The sequence below is a fragment of the Parasteatoda tepidariorum genome, chromosome 5 (assembly GCF_043381705.1).
Source record: "Parasteatoda tepidariorum isolate YZ-2023 chromosome 5, CAS_Ptep_4.0, whole genome shotgun sequence".
NCBI classification, from domain to species: Eukaryota; Metazoa; Arthropoda; class Arachnida; order Araneae; family Theridiidae; genus Parasteatoda; species Parasteatoda tepidariorum.
Window position 1 is genome coordinate 92020959 of NC_092208.1, and position 12860 is coordinate 92033818.

General features: G+C 32.2%; 1 protein-coding gene across 6 annotated transcripts in view; it reads right to left on the minus strand.

The window, feature by feature from the left end:
* Positions 1–12860, minus strand: part of LOC107440719 (discs large 1) — a 242056-nt gene that overhangs the window by 103780 nt on the left and 125416 nt on the right. For all 6 annotated transcript variants that reach the window (XM_043044039.2, XM_043044038.2, XM_071180793.1 and 3 more), the window contains 2 exons: positions 2576–2611; positions 1792–1839 (listed from right to left, as the gene is read on the minus strand). In XM_043044039.2, the coding sequence (XP_042899973.1) occupies positions 1792–1839; positions 2576–2611 (84 nt within the window). The remainder of the gene's footprint in view (positions 1–1791; positions 1840–2575; positions 2612–12860) is intronic.

The window sequence follows — 12860 nt, forward strand, 5'->3', positions numbered from 1 at the left end:
CAAGTTGGGTTGGCTACAAGTCCTCAATGAGTTCGAGCTCCAGTCCTTCACAATAACAGAACAGTGCTCTCTACCACCGAACCATCACAGTCGGCTATGCCGTGCAAAACTGTTTCAATTTTGCCAAACAGAGCGACTCATAACTATAATTTGGGTTGATTTTGGCTTTCAGGGAATTTAAGCCTACACTGATATCATAACTTGTGTGCATTTATTTCTCAAAATATGAAGCACATGTTAACATTTGTATGCTACTCTTAAAATTTTTTTTATATGTGATACAAGTAGAACAGGCTCATAATAAACTTAAGATTATGATATCAATAAAAAAAATGGTACCTATTACAGATAAAACCTTTTTATCATAATTTTCATATTAAAAATACCCGAAAAAAATAAAATGTATACATATTTTAGCTGAAAAAAATTGAGTTCCAAAAATTGCCAATGGGTCAAAATAAATAATTTTTAAAATCTGACATTAACTTTTCAAGAAGAAAATATAAAGAGAAATATCACTGAAGCGTAAACTACTTACAATTTAAAAAAAAATATATATATTTTTGTAAGTATTTCTTTAATGAAGCCCTTATGGGAAACCATTATTAGTGTTGCCTGAAACATGGCTTCTAAAGAGGCACCAAGATAAACTCTTTAGTTTTATTAATAAAAAGTTTTACAAGAATTAAAAAGAAAAAACACTACTAAAAAGAAGGCAAATTTAATATGTATATGTTACCGTGAATGACCGAAATCAAGAGAATGTTGACTTTCACCCGTGAATGTCCACAATCACTTTGGTGAATGTCTGAAATATTTGTTATATCCAATTTGATTATAACTTATTCGTCGATATTATTATATTTATTCAATATTTTAATATCTGCTGAGGATATTTAGGAGAAACGTCAGTGTTCGGAGTACCGGTTAAATGCATACCAGTGGCACTTACATAGACCTAGTATATATATTTTGGACATTTAACAAAGCGACTATGTGTGCCTATCATATATATATATATATATATATATCAGTGTTTTCACTACAGCGCGAGAATCTCGCATATTTTTTTCTTTTCTCCCATTAAAAAATGATTACCGCGAGACATTCGCGCATTCTATAAATCAATTTCAAAATTCGCGAATTTCTCGCATTTTGGAAAAAGCATCGAATTATGCCTATTAGAATAAAATCATTTCACTTTTCTTCCTGGATCTTTCATTATTTTCAACATTTGCCCCGTTATCTAGCTTCCCTATTTACCAGTATGGTTCAGAACTTTTTCGAACAACAGAACACAACCCCTCCGAACCACGGAACCCCTTTCAGAACACATTTCTCTGCAACCACGTGTTTACCGCAGGTAAGGTTTTTTCATGTATGACGTTCAAATTTTTTATGCACTAATGTAAGATGGACAAATACCTAGTAAAGGCAAAATCTTCAATGATGATGCAGCAAGAATATTCAATGCTTTAAAAAATAGAAGACGTTAAAAATGTATTATAATGAAAGAAATTTTTTTTTCAAGTCTATTTGTATTTTTTCAGTTCTTAGAAATCTCACTTAACTTTCTGAAATCTCACCCTGTTTTTGAGAAAGGGTGAGAACTTCTCACCCATTTTTTTTTCTATGATGAAAACACTGTATATATATATATTGATAGAATAGTTAATGTTTTGTTTCCATTATTTAGATAATAAAAGACTGGATTCAACTAACTAGTTAAGAAACTATTGTTATGATGCAATTAAAATAAATAAAATGAGAGATAAAAGAAAAACAAATTACCCTTTCTAGTGTGATTTCTTCATACTCCCATTCATCGTCACCATTTGTCTACAGTGGAAGAAATTATATATATTTTAGTACAGAAAGAACAAGTAGTAAATATATAAGTGGTAAATCTTTGAGGTGGCATTAAAAATTTTAACACACTTTAGCAACTGCAAGCTCTGTATTGTTAAAAAAAAATAGTGGTTGCTAAAAAACGATGTATGTTTATGCATTTATTCTTAAACAAAAAATATATTACAAAGTGACAAACTAGGTATATGGTTGTATTGCGCTCATACTTTTGATAATGATTTGCTAGAATGATATTTACTAAAAATATTAGATTATTTGAAAAATAATCATGAGAATGACAAGACGATTAATACAATAATTCAATGTGTAACAAATAATAATTGGATTAATCTTTAAACTGACTCAGTATAGACGTGTGGTGCATTACCCAGTAATTCTTACCTTTTAAAATTGAATATTATTAATAATAACCAAAAAGACGGTTAAAATAAAACTCGAATTTCATAAAATTAATTTATTGAATAAAGAAAATGTTATTTTTTTCTTGGTTGTCAACTCAGTCATACTTTTTAACAAAAGAAAGAATATTAAAAACAGACAGAAAAAAATTGCTCTTTCTCCGCAATTTACATCTACTGAATCATACCACGATATTTTGTTAAAAAGCATTTGTCATTGTATACAATGCCACCATTTATACATTGTTTGTAACATAGATATAAAAAACGTATATGGAAGAAAAAAATGATCAATGAAAATTACTTACAAATGGACTTGAAATATTCATAATATTAAGTTGCATCTGCAAAAAAGAAAAAAAAAGTTTTAATAAAAACGTAAGTTTAAAAAATAAACAAAAAACTACACAATGGAAAAATAAATAAAAAGTTCAAATGAAAAAAATGTTAGAATTACATGCCTGACTTGGAATTTTAGGAAGATTTAATTTTTACATTTAATCTGGTAGCCACTTTCATGCACTCAATTCTTGTTTTAATAAATTTAATTTAAAATGATTTTGACAACTGTTACGCTTAAATGATTTAAATACACATATTTAAGATATACTTCTCCCCTGTCACAGCTAACTATTCTTTTCATAATAATAAATGTACGTTACTAATTTAAAATAACAAAAGCGCTGTGTTTACAAAAAGAAAAGAAAAAAACTATATATATATATATTTTTTAATTGAACATGTAATTTTTATTCTAATATTATCGGCGATCTAAAAAATAAACAATATTATTCTAATATTATAGGAAGGGGGGAGGACGCAGAAATTATTCCCTTCGCCTTTTGTAACTAATCATCACAATAAAAAAAAAAGTTACAAATCATTAAATCCGTAGTAGTACTTGCCGAAAAAAGAAGATCGATTACAAAATTCGTTTTTGATTAGGCTGTTGTAATAAATAATATCGGATTTAAAAACTATGGAGAAGTCAATAGCAGTAACTGATGAAATTCGACAGAATTATTGCCTTAAATACACGATTCGAATTTTCCGTATTGTTTATCGAGATATTTAAAATCTACGTGGAAATAAATACTGACGAAAATACAATCAAAACATTACGATACTATAAGGCGTATATTGAGAGCGTCAAAAAGTGATTACCTAAATGCATGATTCAAATATAACAGGTAAATTTGTGTCAAAAAATAAAGTTTTTTAAATTTTTTTTTAAAACTTTTCAAAAGAAAAATATTTCTGCAAGAACTCTGTAACGTTCTGCGACGTGTCACTGCGATTGTATCATGGGGGACTTCTCATCGCTATGTGTTTTGATCAGTAGTCTAAATATAAGTGAAATGTCTGCCTACAATGTCAATCCAGATTTCATTTTACTATCTTTAATGTGCATAAAAGTTGGCAGATTTGGAATTATTATTATTATGTCATTCGATACAAAAACAAGTCTTCCTTTGCTAATTGTTCAGCAAACATACACTGGCGTGCAAAACTTAAGCAACAAGTGGTTTTTCGGCCCATACCTCCCCAACAAAGTATAAGATAGCCATGAAATTGCATTATAATATGCACGTAATTCAGTAGAAAGATTATTTGTATGCAAATTTTAGAAATAAAACGTCGTAGGTGATGTAGGTGTACGTAAACCTTGTGGGTCGGCGCGGGCAGGTCAAAGCTGTGATAAAAGGATGAAGAGCACCGTAGTTAAAGACATTCGCTGCAAGTGCAAGTGATTTGTTTTGTGAAACATGTCTTCAAGAAATCATTTAGACGACTTTACTCGAGGAAGAATGATTGGGAAGCTTGAGGAGGGGCGTAGTGTGACCAGTGTCGCCGAAGAGTTCGGGATCAACAAAAGTGTTGTTTCTCGTGCTTGGAATGCCTTTAAAACTACTGGTACAGCTGTTCGGAAGGTTGGTGGTGGCCGTCCAAGGAAAACAACACCAAGAGATGACCGTTACATTGTCCTCCAGGCGAAAAGAAACCGTTTTCAGTCAGCGAGCGCCATATCTCAGCAACTGTGCACAGCCACAGGACGACAAGTATCAAGATTTACAGTGGCCAGACGCCTCCACAAAGGTGGCTTATTTGCTAGACGTCCTGAACGCTGCATACCTTTAAAAGTTAGCCATCGGCGGCACCGTTTAGAGTGGTGCAGAGAACACGAAACCTGGACACCTCATCAATGGAGTCGCGTCCTCTTCACAGATGAGAGTCGTTTTAGTGCTACAAGCGATTCTCAACGTCAGTTGATCTGGAGAGAGGTTGGAGCTCGATTTCATCCCAATAACATCGCGGAAAGAGATCGTTACGGTGGTCCTGGAGTTGTCGTCTGGAGTGGCATTATGTTGAACGGGCGGACAGAGCTTCAGATCTTCGACCTATGTTCTGTAACTGGAGACCGCTACTGCAATGAGGCAATCCTACCCCATGTGCGTCTGTTCCGAGGGGCCATTGGTCCAGACTTCATTTTTATGGATGACAATGCCCGGCCACAACGTACTGCTAATGTGCAAGAGCTACTGGAAAGAGAAGATATCACACGAATGGATTGGCCAGCTTACTCTCCAGATCTAAATCCCATAGAGCATGTGTGGGATGCATTAGGGAGACGTCTTGCGACACGACAGTATCCTCCTGGTAACACCCATCAGCTGAAAGATGCGTTAAAGGAGGAATTGAGACGTTTACCCCAAGAACTCCTGGATAATCTGGTGCTTAGCACGGAGAGACGATGCCAAGCAACAATTATAGTAATGGGAGGGCATATCCCATACTGGGGAACATCTGCCAGTTGTACATACGCTTCTTCAGGCAATCATGTGTAACGCCATTATATGTCAAATAAAGCCTTTTTTTGTTCCGTACCCTACTTTAAGCTTCATATTCATTTCTGCGTCATTCGTTTAAGTACAAAATAATGTACATCATATTCAAATTTCATGTCAATCGGATGATTTCCTGTAGAGTTATGACAAAAAACGCACTTGTTGCTTAAGTTTTGCACACCACCAGTGTAGTTCCCTGAGCAGTGGTGGCTCAGGGGGCAGAGGGTTCGTCCTCCAATGAGGTGAACTGGGTTCGAATCCGAGCGAGGGATGGTCGATGCGAATTCCGCATTCGGCTTGCACCGCCCACAGTGCTGAAATAAAATATCCTCAGTGATAGTCGAACTATGGGTTAGAGTCCCCTTGCCGTCAAGTTAACCGATGGAGGTTTCCGCGGTTTTCCTCTTCATGCAACACCAAATGCGGGTTAGTTTCATCAAAAAATTCTCCATGAAGGCAAATTTCTCCCCAATACTTGATCCAGGAATTCCCTTGTCTTCTGGAATGGGTTCAAAATGACAAGGCTATGTAGTTGAACATTAATTGTCATAAACCCAAACTTGGGTAGGCTGTTCACAATGACGGTTACAAAATAAAAATTTACACACGCAGAAAAAAAATTATTGATTTCTTCAGACTAATTTTACGGAATTTTCCGGGAGTTTTTTTTAAATTCGTGACATACATTTTACTGTTAATTTTTTCAGTTATGCATTTATTCTTAAACATAAAAGATAATACAAAACACTTATATTTGTTAATAAAAATAGACAATTTTTTAAAAAGAAAATATTTCAAGATCCAATATTTTTTTAGATAAAAAATATCTTGCTTTAGGTGCAATTTCTTAATATTGAAACTTCATTCACCTTCAATTAATTTTTCGATCGCAATAAAAATATGTTTAAAAACTACAGCAAAAAATTTATCCCCAATATTGACTTTCTCATTTTAAAAACTTATTTTGAGTCAATTATTCTAATTTTATATCTTGACTGGACACAATTTTACAAAATTTATTTTTAAAATTTAATATAATTTATTTCATGGTTGTTGGTAGGCATCACAACTCTCCACTGCGTTTATTTCAGCTCACTTTCTTGCGTGTGACGATGGAAAATCGATGGTAATCTAAAATCGGACCGTTTTGCGAAAGCTAAAATTTCAAATGCAAATTCTGTGCCCTATGACAATAGAAGCTTTAATCGTCTCCAAACCGAAACAAGTAGAATTTATCGTCAAACGAAATTTCGACCTCTTTCTAACTAACTAGAATTCTCATATTTTTTTTATAATCCTGCTGCCCATTCCATTGCATTTGTTCCCTAAATTGTGCAACTATAATATTTCGCTATTTCATCGTCAATGGCAATTGCGACGACTTTCCATTAACACACACCATCCAATCATCGTCAAGCACCTGGATCCCGATTTATCAGGTTCTATCTTTTAACAGTCATGACAGAATGTCAGTCAGACGATGTGGACAGCGCCTGAGCTGGCATCCTCCAACTTCCACACCCACGAGAGGAATTTTAGTCAAGATAGATGATGGATGGTTGACTGAATGTAAATAATAACAAGCTTCCTAAAACTGGAAGAAACTTCTGGTGTATCCCTCCGCCTATGTTATGCTGATGTGTGAACAGGCTTCATATTCTAGGGCAGGGATGGCGAACCAATGGCACGCGACACAATATTTTGGGCACTCCACCAATCACAAAGTTCACTATGTGTGTCTGTGTGTGTCTCTGTGTGTGTCTCGGTGTGTCTGTGTGTGTCTGTGTGTGTGTCTGTGTGTGTCTGTGTGTGTCTGTGTGTGTGTNNAATTACGCGTATAACTGAGACATTGCAAAATGTTTTTTTTTTCAATGTAAATAAAGAGTTTTGAGTTGATAGTATTTAGTACTATTATTTTCCCAATAATCACGAAGTCAAAATTATTGGACGGCACGTCTATGACCTCATTAAACAATTTTTTAGAGAAAATGGCACGTTGGTGTATAAAGGTTCGCCACCCCTGTTCTAGGGAAAGCGTTATTATCGTAAATTTGTGTTTAAATGTATGCGTAATTTTACCACTCATAAAAGCTTTCTGTTTATAAATTCTAAGAGGTCGTGAGCCTTACATAAAATGAATATCACAACATAAATAAAGTGTAAGGTTTGCCATGTTTTGAGTGTAAGTTAGTCACCTCTTTCCGGTGTTCGGTATCGAAAGTGCGAAATTTCATTGATGAAAACCATTATTATTACGTTACATTGTTATATCATTGTTATACTCATTTATTTGGTTATGGTGCCTTTTAGTTTTCGAACAGCGCCAAAAAGCTAAATTATTTTTTTTAAAAGCTAAATCATTTTTCAAAAGCTACATTATTTTTTTATAACTGCTGTGAGTTTGCAACAGTTACTCTTAGTAGTAGCTACAGTTACTCATCAAGTTTAGCCTACCTAAAGCCTATCTACGCTTATTTTGAAAATGGCGCAAAACGTCAACGCGGAGAAAAGCCACAGTTTTGTGAAAATGAAAAGCGTTTGTGGTCTAATTTTTAGATATTTAAACAGGCTTCATTACCTGGACTTTGCAAAAACTGAGAACAAGGTAGTGATTTAGATAATTTTCATCTAGGTGGAATATGTCGCCTAATTGGCAATTTTCAAAAAAGCTTAATAACTTTTAAAATATTGAAGTTATTTGTTCGTTCTTAAGCCCAGATAATTCTTCACGGCAAGATGATAGTTAAAAATCATGGCTTTGCCTCAAGTGAAAGGCACTCAAAATAAGGCTTTTTTTTTATTTTCCATGGCAACAGAGCTTCGAAAAACAACGTTAAAGAAATTAATAACAGTTAAAAATCGTTTCGTTTCAGTGGGGAAAAAAACCTTTACAAATGAAATTTATTTGCTCACATAATTAATAATAGCAAATATGCACAGCTTGATTTTCACTAAGTTTCTAATTAGACTCTATCAAATATTGATAGATAATAAGTCATGTTAGAGACAAATATGAAATCCACACTCACTTGAGAAATATGAGATTATAATGCTTACAGATTGTCTTGATGTTTGACTGTAAGGCTTTAAATCTCGAAATACTTGAAATTCTACTTATTTAAAAAGGCGGACCAGATGGAGTGTAGGCAGCTAGTTATGCATATAACTAAGATTTACAAATTTTAAATTAAAAAAGAAAAGGCAATTCGCCAAACGTCATGCCTCATTATTAATATTATTTTTCATTGTGAAATCGCATCTTATTAATCTGCCAGAGAACATAGCAATTCGAAGGACTCATTTGTATTTAAAAGTGAATCTAACAACGAACGTCCACGACTCAGTCATAAACGGAATATACCCCCATGAAAGTCCAATAAATGGGACCTTAGAATTCGAAGAGCAATTGGTATATTGATTACGAGTAATAGATACCACCTGCTAGTGTTTCCGCCCCGTGTATATTGATGATCGCATTAAGTTTACGATTAGCAGTTTGGGCAGATTGCCAGAGACAGTTAATTCCCCTTTTTTGATGCGGGGGGACACAAATAGAGAGATATAACTTTTCCCCCATCATTTTTATGATTTCTCCTCATCGGCACACTACTCCCGAAGACTTAAATAAAAAAAAATATGGTTTAATTATGTTCTTTGAAATAATGTGTCGTTGTAAATTTCAATATGATATTTCTCCTACCTTTTTTAAGAAATTAAAAGAATTGAACACCATACTCGACTTTTTCTGTAAGCCGAAGCTGAACATGGAGGGTGATCTGTTGATTCTGCGAATGAAGTGCTATAATAAGTTCTACTGCAGTAGGATTAATTATAAATACTCGGAAGAGCGACTTCAAGTTGTACTTCATTTCTTACCACTTGCATTTGGATTAACACGCTTAAAAATGATTTTAAAATAAGTTACACTTCAACCCTTAACCAATAATGGTTAGACTAACAGGACCAAAAACATACTATTACTTTTTAAGAATGCAGATTTTATACATTTAATAAATTACAAAATCTGATCAGATCTTAAAGCAAAAGCATCTTCTTTTTTAAACACTGCAGCTAATTCTTAACCATTCAGTTTCCATCAGAAGGACTTTTTCGACGCCATTGATAATTAGTTTGCAAAACTTGATGCAACAGATTCTTAAACCCATCGGTCACAAAATCTGATCAGATATTTAGCCTGCAGATTACAAAATATAATCAGATCTTAAATCTAAAGATTATAAAATCTGATTAAAGTTTAAGCCAAGCGAATTCAAAATATGATAATATCTAAATCATACAGAACACAAAATATGAATGGCCAACTTAATGGAGAGGTACTCGGATGTTAGAGCAAACAATATCATCTTGCGTTTAATTGACAACAAACGCTTCCAATAAACATTTTAAAAAATTAAGTTTAAAATGCAGATTATAAAATCTAATCAGATCGGAAATTTATGTATCAAAAAATTTAGTTAAAATTACTGGTTAGATCTTAAATCTATAAATTACAAAGTTTGATCAGATGCTAAGCCGACGGAATATTAAATATGATTAGACCTTATCATACAAACTATACAAGGCCAAATTCTCCGAAAGGCACTTGGACTATTATTTCTTGAAAAAATCCTTACGTTTTAAATTATCTTACATTTTACTGACAATAAAACGCTTTCAGTTATCACTTAGAAAAAAATAAAAGTTTAAAAATGGCGACATAAATCGATTTATGAAGTCGGTCATTCATTAAAAACTTTCGTTGAGGGAATTTTGTTCACGAACAAAAACTAAAAGTTCTTATCATATTACAAAACAACTAAAAAACAAAACGGGAACAAAATGCGAAATAAACAATAAAAATAAAGCGTGTGTCATTTTTTGGCTTATAAAAAAAGCAAATGGCCGCAGTTAGCTTTTTCTTTTATCCCTAAAATAAAACTTAAAAAATAAAAAATAATAAGCCACAAAAGCTAAGGCAAATTGGATAAACCATCCACTCCACCACACCAAAAAAGCTTTCTCCGAAATTTCCAGAATATTTTGGGGAAAAAAGGAACAAAAAACTAAGCAGTGAGGCGCAAAATAATACTCTTTCGGAGACCCAAAATTTCCTTTCCTGTTTTTCTCTAACGGGATAAAAGAGGAATAATAATAATAATAAATAAAAAAAACTGTCTCGATATTTTCCCGGAAAACTTTTTAAGAGAATGCGCAATAAATGTCCCCGGAGAACGGGAAAAGACGGACTTTTAAAAGAACTTTTCAGACCGAATCCGTCCCTCCCCGAAAGACTAGTTTTCAAAATGAAATTATATTCAAAGCTGGGACACAAATGATGTCAGAAGATTTTATGCCTGGAGAGAGAATTATGTACGCAAAAACGGAGATCCCCTCCCAACCGAATGTTTGAATAAAGATTTGCAGTCAGATACGAAATTGTTTTAGATTGCGATAGATTGAATCTAGAAGGATTTCCCGGAAGTAATGTTTTAGGCATTAAGGGTCGCAAAAGGGAGAACAATAGCTCGAAGTATGTTTCGTCAGATATATTATTAATTTGCGTTATACAAACGGCTTAGTTTTTTTCCTTTTCTTTAAAAATTAAAAAGGGAAATTATATTTTGATCTCAGAAAATAAAATATTGATTTCTATTAAGACAGCGGAAAATCTAGTTTTTACTTCTTCAAAATAAAAATAAAAATTCGTTATATATGGGTGATTTTTTTTAAACATGACAATTCGGACCAAAAAATTTCTTCAAATTTAAAGTCTTCAAAATAATTTAAAATTTTTTTTGTATACTTCCTTAGTTACATTTAATAATATTTTACAGACAACAGTGTAGTTTATTGACATTTGCTCGAGAAAAAAAATAAAATAGAAATTCACCAAATCTTGAATGCCAAGAAAATGACAAATTAACTTCGAAGTTTAAAAAACAGTCATTTTAAGTTAATAGTAAGTAACTCAACTTAAGCCTTTATGTTAGATGGACCATAAATTGCTAAAATTAATTCTTTTTATCTACTGTAGAAAGAATCAATTTTCTTTTTTTGTTGCTGATATGTACAGAATAAAATTGTGTATAATAATCAATCATTAAATAAATAAATAACTTTGATTTCATCCAACCATATTACAATCATACATAAACTTGGTATTAGGTTAATATTTTCTTTTCCTCCTTTCAGTATTAGCAGTTTAAAAAAATTTTTGGTAACACTTCAATGTCCAGGAATTCATAAGCCAGGAAAATGACAGCCAGGATAATGACAAATTCGCCATTTTATAGCATATAACTTAACTTTAATTTAATATTTTGGTCTAAGACGTTTACATTCTTTAGAAATCAACAGGATTTCTTAAAATAACTCAGAGAAATCTTTGTAGTTCATGTTATTAATGATTTAAAGAAGCCAGGAAAATGACAACTCAAAAACCTACTCATCTTGAAAAATTTTTTGAAACAGATTTTGAACCAGAAAATTGGCTCTTTTTTCATGCAACAAGACATGCTCATATAGGAGGGTATCTAATCAATCTGTTAACGTAAGATATTGATTGCTGGCTCTATCAATTTTGGTTATAAACCACTAAATAAAAGTAGCCAGGAAAATGAGATTTTCCTGGGACAAACAAATTATTGAGAGAAAAAATTATTTTAAACGAAGTTTTTGTAAATAATATCCTTTGCGTATATTCTAGAAATGCTTACACCGGTTGAGATAAAAAAAAAAAGAATTAGATATTGAAAAATTTATGGGAAGTTTTGAAGCTAGTTATTATTGGAAACATTGTTTCGGACATGCCAGGGAAATGACATTTTTAAGGTCAATTAAATTTTTCAACTATACAAAACAGTCAATGCTAGTGTAAAGACATTTTAAAATGCTAACGGTAATGCAATTTATTAACTTTTTTAAAAAAAAAGTTATTTTAATATTATAGTATTAGATGTTGGGAGCAAGGGACAGTGAATTGTCATATTTCGTAAGAATCACCCATATATATATCATTATTACTTATAAAAAAAATAGTGTCCCAATGTCATCAGAAATTTTACGAGATCTCAAAAATATTTCTTACTAAACATAAAAATATATGTTGTCACAGTTTTCCATTGTTGTCCGTGCATTTTTATTGGCCGGAAAATCACGTGGTAGGATCTAGTTTTTCCTCACTTATTTCCATATTGTTTTGGTTGTCATCAGCATAAAAGTCAAAGGTATTCGTAAAGTTATCTTGACAACAATTTTTATCAAAACATTTTAAGTTTCAATAAAAATCAGTATTTATAAACTAAAAACCGCCAAATAAAGAATGCTTACGAAACAAAAAAATGATTCTAAAAATTCCTCAAATTAGAATGAAAAACTTTCATGTTTTTTTAAATTATCATTATTCTTATAATCGGATGTAAAAAAACATTCTGTAGAAAACTATCATCAAATTACAAAAAAATTAATTTACAAGCAAATTTTTTATTGTTAAAATCATAACACTTATTTGCTTTAGAAATCCGGAGAATTCCAAATGAATGTTCTTCGTTTGAAAATTTTATTTTCAAATAATATATACATAGATTATCCCTTCATTACTTTTAGATAACATACCACACAGCAAAATTTTATAATTGTAAGATCTCGATATGAATTTTAATATGTAGCTTAAAAACAGAATAGCTGAATTCTAGTTGAAATTATTCTTTCAAAACTAAAAAACACTTACCAAGAAAACGATAAAAAT